This window comes from Peromyscus maniculatus, chromosome 11, assembly GCF_049852395.1.
Source record: "Peromyscus maniculatus bairdii isolate BWxNUB_F1_BW_parent chromosome 11, HU_Pman_BW_mat_3.1, whole genome shotgun sequence".
NCBI lineage: Eukaryota > Metazoa > Chordata > Mammalia > Rodentia > Cricetidae > Peromyscus > Peromyscus maniculatus.
This window is the reverse complement of record NC_134862.1, coordinates 20,981,805-21,001,492: the sequence shown is the minus strand read 5'-3', so window position 1 is coordinate 21,001,492 and position 19,688 is coordinate 20,981,805. Positions and strand designations below refer to the sequence as shown.

The following is a 19,688-nucleotide window of genomic DNA, read 5'->3' as shown; positions in this document are numbered from 1 at the left end:
GAGAAACCCTCAAAGCCCTAAAGCAGTGGGGCCTACTGATTTCAAAAGGTCTCTTAGCCTTCCTTTTTCTAAATTCCAAGATAAACCACTTATACTTCACAAGAGCCGTGAAGGTAATTCAGATTTCTCCAGACAGAGAAATAGAGGAATTGTCTATAATTTAAATAAGAAACTGAGATTAATGCCTAATCAAAGGAAATTATTCCAAAAGTTCAAATTTGAAACACAGAATGTTTTTAAATTTTCTTTAAGTGAAGGGAGGGAAGGATAATATGACCAAGATACATTACATACATGAACGATTTTTTTCAAATGCCTTTAGGGCCAGCAAGATGAGAAGGGGAGAACTTCTCAAGTTCAAGAAAGTTGTCCTCTGACCTCCATATGTGCACATGCACGTGAGATGATAAACACTGTGACAAAAATGTAGGTGACTTTGATACATCAATGAAAAGAACTACATCCAAACAGCATTCCACCTACAACCCAGCTCTCAGCCTCCCCACTCTGAGATACGAAGAGATCCAGAAAAGTAGCACTTGGGGAACAGAGGCAGGCTGATCTCTCTGAATTTGTCCAGGCTGGACTATATAGAAACTTCCAGGACAGCCAGGGCTACTGTCAAAAAAACAAAAAACAAAAACAAAAACAAACAAACAAAAAAAAAACACCTCTGCAGGCACAGCACATGGAGCGCACATACATTCAGTCAGGCATACACAGGTACACAGAAAATATGTCTTTTTAAATTAATGGCCGTATAGGAAATTAAAGCATTAAAAAAAAGGCTGTAGTAAACTGAATAGCCTTAGTTTCCTTTTTTTTTTTTTCCCCTCAACAAATTCAAAAGTTACTGGACCAAAAACACTCCATAACATAAATCTGAATTTCCTACTAAGTTAAAAACAAGAATCTCTGGGGAACATAATAGCATTTTTAATGAGTGAAGAAGACAATTAATTACTCAATAAAAAATGTGGGGACAATTTAGATTCCCTACTTCCTGTTTAATCAAACAACAGATAACAGACATTACAGCAACATCTGAGAGACTGGTTTTCAATCCTGGGATGAGGAAGGCATTCCTAAGGATGACAAGATCTAGGAACTCAGAGGAAAAGATCAATAAGGGAATGGATAATGAAAATATTAGTGACTTGGGATACAAAACTTTTCCCTAAATGAACCTACCGAAGAGATTTATAAATCATCAAGAGAAAATCGCCCACCCAAAACAGCAGATTAGTTACATTACATAAACAGGCACTCATATTAAACCACTAATGTGGAAAAAAGCATTCAAGTTAATACAAATAGCAATTTGTTAAGGTTTTTTTTCTTCCCAAAGATCCCATGCACACACTTTACCCACAAATACAACCATGACTCCTGCTGTTGCCTACCTAAAACCACAGTGGGGACCATGTATGTGCATGTGTGTATGAGTACAGGGCAGAAGTCTGACAACTAGAGAGCAGTATTTATGCATAAGAATTCCTTGTATTTAAATCTGAATGTCAGCCACAGCCCAGCCATCCTGTCCTTCTAAGAGACCAGCAAGAAAAATCCCTCCCTTGCTTCAGTATCTGGGGTACATACTAAATCTTCCAGATGCAATGTAACTTTACCCTTCTGTACTCCTGCACTTTGAAAAACATTTCTATTCTCACACTAAAAACGAACAGCGATCTTTAGGCAATCAACTAACTAAGTTAACTTCTATACAGAAAGGTAAAACCTTTGTTTACAGAAATGATGAAATTAAAATGGACTGACATTAACAGAAAACCTCTCATACCCCTAGAAATATCTGAAAATCTGTTTCCAGAGCTCACAAATTATGTTTTTGCTACCACAGATGATAGATACCTCTCAAAGGATATGTCACGATGCAAACTTTAAAAATCAATACAAGCAAAGTACAAAGATCACTGAACAAAGGTTCTTCAACTGTTCACACTACACAAAGGTAGAACCAAGAACAGGTACTTCAGTAGAACTTAATGTAGGTACTAAAATAATAAACTGTAGAATTAACTTTAAAATATTTTTAATTGAAATTATTAATAAATATTACAATTAATATGGAATATTTTAGGTGCATGTATACTTGGAGAGAAATCTGTGAAATGTATTCTAATTTTTTCTGATTAATTTTTTTTATCTTTTTGTTTTGTTTTTTCAAGACAGAGTTTCTCTGTGTTATCTTGGCTGTCCTGGAACTCACTCTGTACACCAGGCTGGCCTCAAACTCACAGAGATCTGTCTGCCTCTACCTCCCTAGTGCTTGAATTAAAGGTGTGATTTCTTCCTCCAACATTTCCATTCTTCTAACTACTTCAATTTCAAAGTTGAAGCAAGCCAGAATTGATATTCCAAAACTCGGCCTCTTCTCAGCAAACTATTATAAATGCTATCTTAAACCTCCCAAATGGTAGTTCGCATCAAGGATGAAATCTCATTTCCCTCTGTGCAGTGAGTAGCCAGCTGGCGGCTTCTCAGTTACAGGTTCTCCCTTACAGTCTGTCACAGTGATATGCCACCTCTCAAAGGCACTGATTACAAAGAAACAAATAATAAAGAAATGTTGAAATGTGTAAAGAACAGTTTTTAAACCTCCACACTGAATAATTAAAACATAAAGAACATCTAAAAATAGTTAACCATACAAGTTCACACTGTGGGGAAAAGGACAAAATCTGTGTGTGCTCTTAATTCTGATACTGACTTATCACTGACCCTGAACTACACCATCTATGGGTTTGTTTTCCTCATCTAGTAAAACACAGCTGTGTGAAATCATCTCCTAGGTTCCTGAATTCCACAATCTGATAAATGTAGTGGGAATTTTCACTTCCTTTTAGCGCTCTTCCTGCCGTCAGTAGGTACTAACACACAGGCACAAAACTCACCTCGAATTAAAACTAGCCAACCAGACATGGAGCTGGCTCTGTGGTTAAAAGCACTTGCTGCTCTTGCAGGGGACCCAGTTCCCAGCACTCACACTGTGGGCAGCTCACAACTGCCTATAACACTAGTTCTAGCGAGTCTGGTGCCCTCTTTTGGCTTTCATGGGTACCTACGTATACACACACACACACACACACACACACACACACACACACACACACACACACACACACACACATTCAGGTGCACACATACCCATAAAACAAATCATCTAAAACAAATCATCTTAAAAAAATATCAACTGGCAAGTCTTGAACAATGAGGTTTCTCTATACATAATATTACAGTAAGCTACATAAACCAGATTGTGAAGGGAATTTTATGAGTCACTTAAGAAAAGAACTTAATTTCAATTCATCTCTAGCATGCCAGATTCCACTTTGGAAAGTATTAATGATGGAGAGTATAAACATAACATTGTTTATCTTCTTTAGTCTGAATCTTTGAATGCAAACCTTAATATATTAGATGTAAGCCCTTTCTAGGTGATCTGACAGTTTTGAAACAATACAGAACTCCAAACAACTACAACTTTTAAAATCTATCTGAAATTAGGCTTGCAAATAGAGTCTCGGAATGAAAAGAGTCAGAAGAGACCCTGGACTTCCCAAGCTCACTGTTTTATAGATGAGGAAATCACAGCCCAGCATAGGTTAAAATGAATACTCAAGGAGGTCTGCTAGCTCACACCTGTGACCCCAGCAGGGCAGAACAGAAAGAGCTCACGTTCAAAAGCCAGACTGGACTACAAAGCAAGACCTGTCTCACAAAAACAAGGGCTGAGGATATTGCTGAGCTGTGCAGCACTTGTGTCTAATATGTATCCAAGGTTTTGGATTCCCTCCTCAGCACCAGGGAGAAAAAATACATGCCCCAAATCATAGCGAGTTTACCAACTCTCAGAACAAACTAGATTCTCCAAAACACAGTACCATTTCCTCCCAAGCAGACTATGAAACAAGAGGGGACTTTTACCCCCAAAGTTTTGTATCTTGATAAGAAACAGTTTACTTACTCTCTGTCCCCAAAAACATACACAGAGCATTAGCTGAACCCAAAAACCACGAAATGTAGCGTCAACAATAAGGCTGCATCTAGCCACGCCCTCAAAATACCTGAATGGGAAAAAAGAAAGCTCTAAGGGATACAGTTCTCACAGTAAAGCTCAAAAACTGAATCTGTTTATTTAAAAAAAAAAAAAATCTCAAAATCAGGACCAATATTTTAGAAGTTAACTGAATACAAAACCCAATAATTATTAAATATGTATTGAAAACTATCAAAGATCATGACTACTGTTGCTACATTTAAAAATATGCCTGGTACTTGACAAGAAAGCTCAAATGTTGTGACCTATTAAGTGAGGCAGGAATATAAAAAGATCATTTCTCCAAGTGCTCCTCATCAGCCACAGAAACCGGAAGAAATGCTAACAAACAAACCTCAAAAACAGAACAAACAAACCCACTCATTCAAAGTCACTTATACTTTACATTTCTAAATAGAATTTTCAAATTCAATCTTAAACTGAATGCACTTATATAACTGGAAATGAAACTAACTTATCTTCAGCCAAGCTTCATTTAGAAAACTTTATGCCAAAAATTTTGGAAATTTTTTCCTTTTTTGCTGGAAGATTCATGCTTTCAAACTCAAAATATATACTATGTCCAAATAAAGTGTTTTGCCCAGTTTTAACACAGCACTACAACTGCAGGAGCCACTAGATATCCACCCCATTCAACCAAACTTTATCATTAAATGTTTTATAATGAATAAAAACAGTATCCAATATAAAAATACAAGGAGAAAATACTTCAACACAAATATGTAGGACAACTATGCTCTGTTTCCATCTAACATACACTAAAAAGTGTTGCAGGACAACTCATGTTTACAAGAAAACCGTTACACCCAAAACATTTAAGCTCTACTTAGCTAATTGGTAACCACTATCATTCATGATAAAATTACTATACAACATACGTTGAAAGAGCTATTTCATGGCTAACCAAATATCCTAATTAAAAATCCACTCTTTCCCGATCCTTGAGTTTTCAGCTTACTAGAATTTTCTACCCTGGGCTTCATGTAAATCTAAACAGGCAGGCAAACAGCCTTGGACTAAAATACCTAAACTCCACGGGGGAGGTGTTTGGTGTTCTTCTCTGTTATACTGTCTTTAGAAAACCAGAGGTGAATACAAGGAATCTGCCTTAGAAATGCAGGGACACCAGACCAGACCCAACCCTGAGTGCCAGGGCTCCAGCAGATGGACGCTTCGGAAGGTGGCCCGAAGGAGGACTTCTCTTCCCACACATTTTGATAACACCTCTTTCTCAATTTTCACAAATGCCAGGTGTTTTTAAAGAAACAGTTTTCCCACTGAGTGGACTTTCAGAGTTTATAATTAAGCCTCCTCCTGCCCAGCAGCCTGTACGGCATGAAATATGACACATAACAGAATCATTAAATGTAAGATGCCTCATTTGACAGATGTCTTATTAAATTAATCTCAAAGTTGAGGTAAGAGAAGCCTTTGAAAGAGGCAAGCTATTAACTCTAGGAAAAGTTTAAGGGAAAATTGTTCTCTAAAAGTCCACAGAGCTCAGTCACGTGAAAGAGAAGATATTAATAGCATGTGGCACATCTGAAATCTCCTCCATGGGAGAAATGCCTCTGTGTGCATGTGTGTTTAACACATCCCTGGGGACCCAAACAGGATGGAAGTCAAAAGAATCAGGACGCACTCCACCAGCTGCTTAACAAAACCACACAAATTCAATTCAAATGTTAAGCAAAAACACCAAGATTTATACAAGGCATGGATCCTATATGATGTCAGGGAATGTTACCTTCCTAATAAATGAAAAACTAAATTCAATTTTATAAGAAGACAGCAACAAACACATCTTACACTACCATTTAAGGCAGTTGATTGGACAATCTATTTGGTTTTGCGCTGGCAGTGTGGAATGACCAAAACCTGGCAGTGTGGACTGACCTCTGAGCCTCACACGCTAGGGCTGCACTCTTGATTAATCTTACTTAGGTCAGGAAAGAGCGTAAGCACGGAACCTGAGCCTTCCCACAGACCGATCTATCCTATCTGCTCTCTACAATCGTTTTTTATAAGTACAAAACCACCACCACTTTCAAAACACTGTAATGAAAATCAGAGAATAAATGCTCTCTAACTCTTACACAACCTAAGAATTACCAAATGGTACAAGAAAATATCAATAACATGGTATCTACTGTTAAGAGTACTGGTAATTCAAATTTCAAATAGACAGATAAGCTCTTTAATGATGGGTATTTTTATTGCTTTAAAAGAAGTGATCATAAAACCCACTCTCAAAGTTATCGGTTCAGATAACTTCCCAATAAAGATTTAACAAGAAATACTTGGATAAAAATGTAATCCATACATAAGCCTTATCAACTTTAAGTATCACTATTTATAACCAGAAAATTTAGAATACTTTAATACTTTCTGTACTGCTCTTACTTGTTAATCTTGGTTCTTTACATTTTTAAAGGCCGTGTGATAAAAATAGCCATCTGCACTTTACAAGGAAGCACCCAGGACTAGCCGATAATAGCAACTCATTACCAATAAACACAGCATATTTTCTGAAAGCTCTTAGTGAAAACTCAAGTGTAAATGAAATTCAGCACCAATTCATAGAAAGTGAGTTGAATTACAAACAGTGGATCTCTGCTCCCTGGTCGCAGCTCTGCCAGGGGCTGAAAATCCTCAGTAAGAATCAGATGTCAATGTGCCATCCCCATCTGAACAGAAGACTGACACCAGCCAGGGACTCCTCCCTAATGGTTCCTGAAAAGACAACTGAGACCATCCATGTGAAAGCCCTTTAATATTTTTGAAGACAATAAACCCCACTGTATGGTTTTTATCAAACCATAGTTAAATCACACACTTCATATGAAAGATAAGTATGTGAACATAACAACGTGTTAAGCACAAAAAACAAAACAAGTTAAAAGCCTTTGTACTCAGAAGCACCACTGAAGCACGCAACGGAGCCAATGTCTAAACCACACTACTCAGTACGGCTGTAGTTATAGTAACAAGAACCTGCTTGTCAATCCCCTGCTGATGCTAACCACCCTTCTTGGTTTCCGTGTAGGAAATCATGCACAAACTGAGCATTCCTAGAAGAGAGAAAGGAGAGGAATATGACAAGGGGAAGGAGTCGGACCAGCAAGCAACCCCAAGGAAGCCCACGTGAACACATCCCAGGCTCACTAGGTGCAGGGTGTCTTCTCCACTCTGGCAATGTCTTTCCCTGTTGCTACACCCAGTGTGAACTAAGCAGACTACTGGAGCTAAAATAAAAGGTGATGGGAAAGATTTAAATACGAGTTTACTACTGCCCTAGGACACATGGAGGCCAGGGAGCCCCAAACAAAGCAGCTCATTCATGCCTAGGCATTCACAACTAAGGTCAGGTAAATGAATTCCTGAATTCTTTTTCTAACTTAAAATTACTCTTTGAGGTACAACTAAAGATATATGTTTTTTTAAGGAAATTAAACATTAGCATAATCAACAAGCAATGTAACATTGGATAACACCTTGAATTTCCTCATATTTTAAAACTCAAAGAATGCTTTTGTGATAGGAGCAGTAACAATTTTCAAACTCAGTTGTCAGTAACTGCAATTAGATAGTACTTCTCATCCAGTGCTGACTTCACTTAATTTTACCTTACTCAAATAAATATTTAACCATTCAAAGTAACCGCAAATAGCTTTCAAAGCCTTAAACAACCTGAGGAAGATTATAAATACTGAAATTTAACTGAAGTGACCCTCAAGGGCATGGAAGTCCCCTGCTGGACAAGAGCTTTGTGGAAGTAAGAAACAAGGTGTCTGAGAGAGGAAGAACACAGACAGTGATAATGTGCTCGGTGTAAACATAGGAAAATATTGTCAAGCTGTCTCAAACCTCCTAGCTATCTTTAACTCCACTAGAAAAGACATGCGACAATAAATTCAAAAATAGGACATAAGCAAAATCATTGACGCAAACCAATACAGAATTTTCCAGTACATGCTTAAAGGAAACCATTTAAAACATATATGAACTATCCTCTCCCTACAGAAAACACTAACAATCAAAACACAACACCCTCCTTTTGGCTGTCCTATATTCCACTGGAACACGAAACAATTTCTAGGAATCTCGTCAGCCTCGGGTAAAGCCTTCACCGTATGTCCTGACAATGTTCAGATCCGTGGGACCACCTTTCCACAGGGCCCTTCTGCTAGCAACACACATCCATGTGAAAGCAGTAGTAGCATCTAATGATGCCGAGTTTTATTCTATGACAAATACCGGCTCAGACATGTTCAGTACAATGATTTAGACTTAAAGCAAGTCCGACTTTGCTTAAATGCCAAAATAAGCAGTCACACACATTTGCAACAACCAGACACCTTCCTTCCAGAACACATGGACACAGGCTTCACATTCAAGAACAGGCTGTGTTCTTGAATAATAACTTGTGTGGGGCATCCTCACTTGATTGGTTACTTTTATGAGCATATACACTGACGCCTGCGTCTATTTATGTTGTGCTCATAGAAATAAAGCAGTAGTTCAGAAGGAGGTAACAATTACTACTTTTCATAAACAAAACAAAAAGATTAAAATAACCACACCAGAAACTTAAGATTTAACCAGAAATCAGATCACTTTTAAAGTGAGTATGAGATGCTTATAGCTGAATATTTTAATCACTACTGAAAAGACAGCCAAAGAGAATCCAAACTCCAGAACTGTAGCACTCAGCCTTTCCCACAAATACTTATCCTCATCAACCTATCCACCCATGAGCAAAGTGGAGAGAAAAGCTTCCTCCAGACATAAAAGCATGCTCAAATAGTTTCCATTGCATATACTTTGTTTTATACCCATTTCCCTCTATGTGATTAAGAAAGAATATCATTCTCATCCTAAAATACTCTCCCTTCCAAGTGTGATTACTATTTGATGCCTTTGTAAAGAAATATTTCACAAGTTACATGAGCCATGAAAGAAAAAGACAGTTGCTGCTCCTACACTTCTCTGGGCAAAAAAAAAAAAAAAAAAATTAAAGGCATATCATGCATTAAGATATTATCTCCAATAAAATGCTATTGTGTTACAATTTGGTTTCCTTTATGAGGCACATATCAATCAAAATATCCACTTAAGTTCAGAAAAACTTCAACAAAACTTAGAGGATCGCCTCTTCCAGGGATGTTGTCTTGCATATTTCAATGTGGACATTAAAGAGAACTCACGCAAACTAAACTGCAACTACCACAGGCGTGGAAGCGCAGCTCTGGAGTCCTGGGGTTGCTAGCATTACTTTTCATACACACCTGCAATATAACACCTAAAGTTTTAATTCTCCTATGCTAACTATCCAAGTTCTGACCACTAGGAACTCTGCAGACCAGGGGAACACAAACGGCTTTCAAAGCTCAGATACAATACCCAGCACCCATGTAACTCCGTAACTTAGTCCCAGCCAAGCCTCTTGGCAAAAGAGAAGGGACAACCTCTTGCACAGGTCCTGAAAACGCCAGAGAAGAGTCAGGTCACAGCAGAGAGGCAATAACCGCCAACACTATGAACTCTAGTCTGTCGAGTCCTGCCACAGATCTCACAATAAAGGCTCTAAGACAGAAAGAGGCCGACTCAATTTTTATGCAAGATTCAAACTTGAAGAGGAAACTAAACTAAAGCAATTAAAAAGCGCTAGGGCAAGCAGCGCTCAAAACAAAGAACATCAACTTATCAGTGTCTAAGAGGACTCAGAGAGTAAACAGAGTAAATAAGCGTGGCAGGCAGTGGAACAAACGAGGGCATCAGTTCACAAGAGCAACGCTCCCAGCAGCCCACACTACACTTACTGTCTGCGAAAGGTAAACCGTGGGCGGGTGAAGACGGGGAAGGCACCTGGAGCACTTTTCTCTGGTCACTGCCCACTGTCCATATTAACATGTCAGGTAGTTTCCTGAAATCCCCAACTGCCTGCAACCCAACGAGCCAGAGCAGAGGCCTGGAGGGAAGCACCTCTCAGGTGCTGTTAACCTGTTTCCTGTACTTCCAGGTGACTTTGTCACCTCATCCACCTGGTGTTCCAACCTCAGCCCTGGACACTCGACTACAACTTGCAGATTTAAAGAATGCTCAATTGAGTACTTGCACAGACCGCATGTGAACAAGACAGAAGAGGGTATCAGACAGACTCACCAGGCCCCCTGAATCACTGATCGGTCCCTGCCAGGGTTGGAAACCACACATCAACATGCAGGCAACTCCTTACCTGCATAGAATCTTATGAGGCAGCCAATCTCCGAGTCCATGCCTTCCTCCTGCACCCTCCACAGCTCCCCAAATCCCAGTTGGAAGAGGTAGTCATTTTGGATCTGCAATGGCTTCTCGTCCGCCTCTAGGCGCCGGGTAGTCTCTCCGTGGAACTGTACATACAGGGAAGGCGGCGAAGACGTCTTTTGCGCGGTCTCCCGGATCCTCCCCGGAGTGGACGGAAGACCGCCCGGAGCTGCAGCCGCCACCTTACACTCTCGGGGACCCTGGCCGGCCATCCCGCCTGTGCCATCGACACCCCTCGGGGTTTTCGGCTGCAGTGGAGGCGAGGTCTTCGGGGACGGCGGTCGAGGCTGCGCGGGGCGGCCAGGGCGGAGGGGCGGCGGCCCAGGAGCCCCGGTCGAGCCCGGTGCCGGGTCAGCCTCTAACTCCTCGGACGACGAGGAGCCGCCGCCGCTGCTGTAGGGGTCCAGCCGGTCCGACACGCTCTCGGCGCTGGGGCTCAGGCTGAAGCTCTCGGTGTCGGAGGCCGGGTGCGGGGCGCGGGGCGGGGAACCGGGGCCACCCGCGAACAGCTCTCCGGGGCTGGAGTCCGAGGGCGCGGGGCTGGCGCGGGGTGCGCCGCGTGTCCAGGCGCCCCCGGGAAGCGGCAGGTCGGCGGGAGGCGCGCGCGCGGGGCCCCCGACAGCACCGGGAGTGCAGCTCGAGGGCGGTGGCTCCACGTCCCTCCGGAGCTCGGCGTCCGGGGTCTGCTCGCTGCCGGCAGGGGCGGCGGCGGGAGGCGGCCCCTGGCCCAGCACCTTCACCACCCCGCCGCCTTTGTGGCCCAGCTGCAGAAGCCGTGCGGCCACCTCGGCGGCTGTAGTGTCCAGCGTGCAGAGCACTGGGCGCAGGTAGGACGAGGCCATGTGGCGGTCAAAGACGTGCACACAGCCGCGCTGGAGCTGGTGCCTCACCCAGTCCCTGTCCGACGGCTGCAGCTGCAGCAGCTGCCGGTGCTTCAGGAGCAGCGTCTTCCTGTCCAGGCTCCGGGTGCACAGCGACGCCGAGGCCGAGCAGGAGGCCGGGAGGCCGGCGGCGGCCGAGGAAGGCGACGAGGACGACGAGGCGGCGGCGGCGGCGGCGGCCGACAGATTCCTCTTCAGCCGCCCTCTCCGCAGCAGCAGCGAATTGGCGCCGCCGGCGGCTGCGGGCCCCGGGACGGCCCCGCCGGCCGCGGGCGGAGGCGCCCCGCGCCGCCGCCTGCGCCCGGTGCCTCCCGCGCGGCCGGGCATCGGCCCCGGCGGCGGCGCCTCGCGGGGGGCCTGCTCTCGCGCCGTGCCGCCGTTCCCGCCGCTCGCGGCCGCCACGCTCAGCGCGGGCTCCGGACTCGGACCGCCCTCGGCCGCCGCCGCCGCCGCCGCCGGGGCTCGGTCCTCACCCGCGGGGTCCGCGAGTCTCTGGGCCGGGGCTGCGGCGGCGGGCTCCATCGCAGCGGGGCTTCGCGTCGCCCCCCCAGCTCCGGAGGCAGCAGCAGCAGCGGCGGAGGAGGAGGAGGAGGAGGTGAGGCGAAGGTGGGAGACGGCGGCGGCGGCGGCGGCGGCGCGCGGAGAGGGAGACGCCGATGGCGTTCTGCGCGGCTGTTCCAGAGGATTATGTGGCGATCCGGAGCATTCCGTCGGTGCCTCGGTGTTCCATCCCGCGCGCCCGCCCGCCCGCCCGCTCCGCCGCCACCGCCCCCCCGCACGCCCTCCCCGCGGCTCGGCCGCGGGCTCCCCAGCGCCAGGCCCCGCCCGTCCGCCCGCCCGCTGCCGGACAGCCTCAGCGCCCGGGAGCTGCGGACCGAGCTCGGCTCATGAATATTAATGAGGCGCGGGAAGGCGGGCGGGCGGGGCGGGGCCGCTCATGAATATGCATTGTGGCATGACGACATTCCTGGGCGGAGCGGGGAGAGCGGGAGCCTGGAGGCGGGGCCTCAGTGTAAACAAACGTGACGCGTGCGTGCGGGGGCGGGGCGGGGCTGTTTCCCAGGAGGTTTCTCTGCGGACCCGAGGCGAGGTGGCAGAGGGGCAAGCAGTGCACTGTGGGGGTTGTAGTTTACCTCATGGGAGAGGTTGCTAGAGAGACCAACAGCGAACTACAAGGCCCAGCGATCGTCGGGTTCTGCCCACCCTCACCGCCAGCCTCTGGCCCCAGCCAGTGGGTATTGTGCCCTCTGCTGTTGAACTCAGTGCCGGGTGAACGATTTTCATGAACTTGCTCCTCTCCCGCTTTACAGATGAGTTTTATTTTCCCAGCTCATTGAAAGTGAGAGCTTTCAGGGACTCCAAACTAGGCAAGGCTTTGTGTGAGTCACAAATACACAGTCCTCAGGATCGCTGACCCGGGCTTTCCTGACTTTTTTTCAAGGCCCATGAAGACTTGCCGCGTTAGGAAAGTCTCCTTTAGAAGGGAGTTGAACATGCTTCCTGGAAACTGCTCAAATTAAACCCATCTTATCCCTTCCCTATTAGGACAAATATAGCTAAGGACTTGGTTGGGGTCTTGTAACCAGATGGTTTTAAGTTTAAAAGGAGCTTAATGACACAGAAAGCAATGGACGAAGAAAGAAATATTAGAATAGAGACATAATGAGATAGGAGATGGGCGGTTTTTTCTCTCGGTCCTCTCTGGGGGCAGGGGCGGGGCGGGGCTGAAACCAGGATTCCCAGTATGGCGTGCTCTCGAACTCCATACTACCTACCCCAGTCTCCCCAGGGCTGGGCTCACCACAGAAGCTCCACCTTTGTTACAGTGTATGATCTGGAAACTTCACTTTTATTGGTTGAAACAAGCAGGTCTAGGGCAGTTTGCTATTTGAAATAATTTAGTAAACTTTGTTCATGGAGTGGCCACTCTTGTAGTCGCTTTATAAATCTAGATTCTCACATTTGAGAGTTTTAATTTTGTGCTATCAACGATCTGCCTTCGTTTCAAGAAACTAGGGCTGGAGAGAGAACTGAAACGCCTATCAAGGCACCTTGTTTTTAAGTTATCTACACAGTTTCATTGACGATGGATGAAAAAAGCAGCCAGAACGCTCGCGCGCGCTCGCGCGCACACACACACACACACACACACATACACACACAAAACAACAACAACTAATTTTTCACTAATTCTTGGAATTCCTAAAAGTTATTTCCTGTATTCTTTTAAAGTCCTATTTCTGGGGCTAGAGAGAGAGCTGAGCAGCTGAGAGCATGGGCTGCTCTTGCTCCCTCTGAACAGTACACCCATGTGATACATAGACACACTACAGACAAATCACTCATTTACAAAAAAAGTAAATCTTTTTAAAAGATTAACTCCTTCCTGGAACTAGGGAGGCTGAGACAGACAGAATCTTATGAGTTCAAGGCCAGCCAAGACTGCATAGTAAGACCCTGGCTCAAAAGAACCAATAAAAATAATAATAATAAAAAGTCCTATATCATACGATTTTGTTTCAAAACACTAGTATTTATTATAGTAATATAGTATATGTGTGTGTGTGTACACACATATAAATATATATGTGTATATATAGGTATATGGATACATATATAGGGGTGTGTGTGTGCGTGTGTGTGTGTGTGTGTGTGTGTGTGTGTGTGTGTGTGTAGTTATAGTAAGCAGAAGTGGCAGTACCTTTAATCCTAGCACTCAAAAGGCAGAGAATAACAGATACCTGTGAGTGTGAAGCTGGCCTGGTCTACACAATGACACCCTGTCTCAAAGAAGAAGTTATAGTAATAGTTACCAGACACTATTAGCACAATGGATTAACACAGACCCTTGATTAAATCCAACTTGATTGGATTTAGAATCACCATGGAAACAGCTCTGGGTGTGTCAGTGAGGGTGATTTCAGAAAGGTTTAACTAAAGAAACACCTAAGCTGGAAGTGAGCAGTACCATGTACTGAGTACAAAGGAAAGCAGCCTGAGCGAGCACTGACTAAATGTCTCTGGCTGCCTCATGCTCGGCCACAGTGCCCTCTCTGCCATGATGTTCTCTGCCCTCCAGCTGTGAGCCAGAGTACTTCCTTCCTTACTGAAGTATTTGACAACCTTTTGTTAGGTGTTTATAACAGCAATGAGAAAAGTATCTCAAAAATGAAAAAAAAAAGTGGCTATGTCCCCACCACACAGAAGAAGAGCAGGTGTTGGAGCTGGAGAACTGACTCAGCAGTTAGGAGCACTGGCTGCTCTACCAGAAGACTTGAGTTCGAGTTCCAGCACCCACATAGTGTTTCACAACCACGTCTAACTCTAGTTCCAGGGAATCCAATGCTTAGTCTAGCCTTGATAGGCATCGTGTGCATGTGGTATGCAGACATACATGCAGGCAAAACATCCATATGCATAATAAAAATTTTCAAGAAAATATTTTTTTAAAGCAGATATAAAAAAAATCTAGCAAGTTTGCCACATTTCAGACATAGAATCTGTAATCTGAGAAACGGCCTACCCCAATACTACTCAAGAATCCCACTGGCAGGGATAGCAGAATGGCAAGAAAGGCTGACCATATGAAGTTACTAAATAGTGATAGGAAAGAAAAAAACGAGAATTTCTGAAAGAGTGGACCATCGTTGTAAATCAAATAAAACAGAACTCTGCAGCTGAAACAGCAAATTGATAAGAGCAATGAAACTTAAGCATGGAGGTTTCTAGTATCATAGACTATCTATCACTCAGACCGTCTCACCAGCCCACACTATACAACGGCTGTTAATAAAAGAAGAAGTTTGATGTTGCTGCTGTTTTAATGTCTTCCAGGCAGCTTCCAATGGTTGGGGGTGGGGAAGGCATCATCCTAACCCCATAGCACATCACACTATGCCCTACCCTGCGAAGCATTCCAGGCATGCAGTCCTCTGCTGTTTCTGCCGAGCCACACTTTCCAAGCAATCACTTTGTTTGGGAGCTTGAACCCAAGTCTTGCTGCATGCTGAGCAAGCACAATGAATGGCATCTTTCTTTTAACCGCGCGCGCGCGTGTGTGTGTGTGTGTGTGTGTGTGTGTGTGTGTGTGTGTGTGTGTACATCTGTGCCCTGGTGCACATACAGAAGACAATGGACCAACCGTACTGTAGTAAGCATCTACCATGTGGGTCCCAGGAATTGAACTCTGATTGTCAGACTTAGTGGCAAGTGGCTTTACCTGCTGAGCCGTGTCTCCAGCCCCAAAGAATCGTAACTTAAAATGCTAAAAGATAATCCTGAAAAGAAACATCAGATGTAGAGGTTGTAAACCCTGATATCAACTTGCTAAAATATTTCCACAGCTAAATTTAGAAAGAACATATTCTATTACTTTCTGCTGCGTGGTTTATAACTGACTTGCTGCTCTAGGTTAATCCTGATACATCCTTACATCTAAGATAAAAGAAACTACCTTTGAAATTATTCTGTAATATAAGCAGCTGGAATTTTAATGGAAACATGAATTAATAGCTGGGATAGTTCCTATCTGAATTATTAAGGCTCAGCTGTGTCCAGAAATAAACTCAGAAAGATACAATATACCATGTAATATATTTAGTTTGTACATTATGAACAGGAGATCTAATTATAGCTTCACATTTGTGTATCCCTTGAGCTACTAGTGGTTTACCATCCTAAATTGCTCAGTGTTTACTCATTCTATTTTACTATGAGGGACCCATTTAGCAAATTACTGCTCTAGTGCACTAAATGGGCCCCAGGTGGCCAAACTGAATTAATATGTTCTCTGTTCAGTGGCAGGATGAGACCGTGTGGTCTCTCTGAAGTCATACCCTCCCTCATAAACTTCCAGTGTGAATTCTGTCAGGTCTGAGATTACCACCGTCTTGCTTCATAGTCCATTTTATAGATATGGCTTGATAACCTTCTGGATTTAGTGAATCTTTTTAACACCATAATTATCTCTATCTTTTTTTAGTATGTGTGTGCATGCACGCATGGGTGAAAGCGAGGGAGGGAGAGAGGGAGAGAGAAAGAGATTCCTAAGAAGTACCCTTCCTACACCATACCAAATCATTTTCTCACTTGTCAATGACTACAATAGAAAAGTGTTCTCTAGACAATGATTCCTCAGAGTCTTCAGTTTGACCTCGAAGAAGGTGCTAGGTATTCTCCTCTTTGCTCCGTGGTGCAGAGATTAGGAGATGCCACTAGTCCCTGGAATCTTACCCTTTCCCTCTGCCTCCTGACACACCCAGTAGCCCAGCCTCCTTTCTGTCAATGAAGTACCATGAGAGGCTCAAGATGACAACAGTGCATTCCTTCATGAGGAGATCAGAAGTCCCAAGACGCAGGTGGAAGACTCTTGCTTGCTCTGTTAGCTTCTGGAGGTTGTCAGCATTGCTTGGTTTGTAGCCCCATCATGAAGCCTTCTCCCTGATTCTGTTCCACGGAGACACAGAGTCTTGCAAGACAGTAGTCACTGTATCCAGGCACACCCTAATCCTTCCTGACTTCATGCTAACTGGATTGCTCCTGAGGCTCTGTGGTGCATATGAATTGGGGAGACACATTGAGCCTAGTGTAATAGAGGCTTTGGGCCACTCCTCAGGAACATCAGTCTGAAAAAAAACTTCAATATTTTTATTATGTTCATTGTGGGGAGCAGTTCTAAGTGGATGTGTATTGTTGACATGAGCATGGACATCAAGGACCTTAGTGCCTCAGATCTACGGAGAATAGCAAAGGCTTTCCTGATCCTTTTGGGATGTTGACAATGTGTACTGAAAGTATCATCCACAGCTCCTTCCTTCCAGGTGTTTACAGTTGGAGACTGCTCCCCTATAGAGGCCTCCTGCCAAGATCAGCTACACCGGTGGCTGGAGAGATGGCTCAGAGGTTAAGAGCACTGGCTCCTCTTCCAAAGGACCTTAGTTCAATTCCCAGCAACCACGTGGTAACTCACAACTATCTATAATGAGATCTCGTGCCCCCTTCTGGCCTGCAGGGACACATGCAGACAGAACACTGTATACATAATAAATACACAAATCTTTAAAAAAAAAAAAAAAAACCAGCTACCCCTCTCCTCCTTTGACTATGTCCACTCAGATGTATAAAATATGCTAAGTTTCCAGGCTGCTGGTGGCGTACGTTCACCAGAGTAGACGGCCCACCTAATCCTAGCTTTTCTGTGTGTCAGTCTGTAGTTTCTGGACTCCCCTCACCCCAGTTAGATTAGTCCCTGAGCTGTGCATCAAGTCCCAGGAGTGGGTGTGGGCAGTGGGTGTGCACATGATACAACTTGGAGGAGTCAGTTCTCTCCTACCATATGGTTTTGGGGACTGAACTCAAATCACTAGGCTTGGAGCAAGTGCCTTTACCTGTGAAGCTGTCTTTCCAGCCCTCTGACTTTGAGGATGAAGGTACCCTCCATAGCTAAACTAGGATTACTTAGTTCATTTAAGTAGTTTCTCTGTCACACACAAGGTATGACATAAGGAACTGGGTATATGATGATAAACAAGGTCCAACCGTTATCCTCCCAAACATTTTCAAATAAACACATATCGTGTTTTTTTTTTTTCTTAAGCACTTTGGCAAACACAAAAGAAAGACAAATCTCAAGCATAAAGGGGTGGTCCTTTAAAATCAAACTTGGCTAACTTCATAATAAACTCTTCCCCCTGACATTACAACAGGTTAGTACCAGATCTCAAACTGGCCCCTGGGGATCATAACTCCTCAGATCCCAGGCTGTCTTTAGCCATTCTATAGCCAGGAAGACAGTTATAGTAAAATAAGAGTGTAGCTTCAAAAACTCAATGATTTCCAGCCCTCTGTTGCCACGGGCATCACCTTGTTAATAAAACATGGCCACTGCACTCACTAGTGCTATACCATGTGATCTCGCCATGTCTCTGTTGTAAAAATGAGATGCCAAGACACCCATATAGGGGTGTGACCCAAGGACCATATGAATAAAGCAACAGGTCAATGATGAACACAACAGAACTGACATTCTCCGTAGCCTACACAAGCTATAATTTGAAACCCAAGCAATATTTTGGGTTTAAATTTGGGAGCCAGAAGTTCTGTTCTATAGTAGTAAAGTATGACCTTGGGGAGATGTCTGACCTCAAGAAGATGGACACTGGGGCAGTTTGTCACTGGTTTGTGTTATGAACCAAACTCAACTGAGCAGTGTCTCTAAAATGACTTATACCACAAACAATAAATCTCTGATTCTGTCTTAAAAGCAAAATCATCTAATTTGAAACATTGGCAAATGTTTTTGTGAGTCACAAAGCAGAGATCTTCACATTTAGATGCTATTAATTTGAAACAAAAAAGAATGTTAATACTTGCCATTTAAAAGATTTTTTAATGCATTGAGAGTAACAGCGGGTTTGTTTGACATTTAAGACAACTTCTGGGTGTTCAGTCCTTTTAAATATGGATTTGTTATGAGCAAGAACCAAGGCGGCAGAAGTTCCACAGCTCTTGGTACTCCAGGGTATTCATCAGTTAATGCTGTAGGATCCTGGATAGGTAGAGGTCTATTCACACAGTCCAGTCAGATCACAAAAGCAAAATCCTCCGCCCTTGGGAGGACATGGGCCTCAGGGTCCTGGACAGGAGAGTGAGAACAGCTGTTGATCCCAATACCAAAATCTGGAAACAATCTAAAGGCCCAGCATTTGGATAAAGAAATGCAGCATAACCGTAACCTGAAATACTGGTAAGGAAATGGTGGCACAGTCCCAGTGGGGACACTGATGAACAGCAAAGCTTAACAACCTGCCCCAGCCTCCAGCAAGCTGGTGGAGCTAACAAACAAGTCCACAGAAGAGGCCAGGCAAGGGGACATGGGTGACAGCCCCTGCCTTGACTGCTTTACTTTGCTGTGGTGGGCAGTGATGGGCATGCCCAGGAGAAGCCATGCCTTTAGTCTTGGACTTGGGTCTTCTCCCAGGCTGGTGATTTATGTGTGATACATCCTGAGATGACAGCAGAGGCAATATAAGCCACACCTCCCAGTCATGTGGCCTCCAGGGTCCACAGCTAACACTCTACAGCAGTGGTTCTCAAACTGTGGGTCTTGACCCTTTGACAAACCTCCAGCTTGAAAAATATTTACATTACAATTCATAACAGTAGCAAAATTACAGCAATGAAGTAGCAATGAAAATGATGTTATGGTTAAGGGTCACCATAACATGAGAAACTATTAAAGGGTTGTAGCATCGGGAAGGTTGAGAACCACTGCTCTACCGTGTGCTCCCCAAGCCAAAGGGTGGTGAAGCATATTAAACAGATTTTCAGCTTACAGTGGGTTCATCAGGATGGGATTACGTCATCTGCTCAGGAGCATGTGTATTTATGCCATGTGGTGGTTTGAATAAGGATGGCCCTTATAG

At 44.2% G+C, this 19,688-nt stretch overlaps 1 protein-coding gene across 1 annotated transcript in view; it reads right to left on the bottom strand.

Moving 5' to 3' along the window:
* Positions 1–12,006, bottom strand: part of Phlpp1 (PH domain and leucine rich repeat protein phosphatase 1) — a 207,023-nt gene extending 195,017 nt beyond the window's left edge. Inside the window, exon 1 of the mRNA XM_006995013.4 lies at positions 10,317–12,006. Coding sequence (XP_006995075.2) covers positions 10,317–11,787 — 1,471 coding nt within the window. The 5' untranslated portion in view covers positions 11,788–12,006. The remainder of the gene's footprint in view (positions 1–10,316) is intronic.
* Between the last annotated feature and the right edge of the window lie 7,682 nt (positions 12,007–19,688).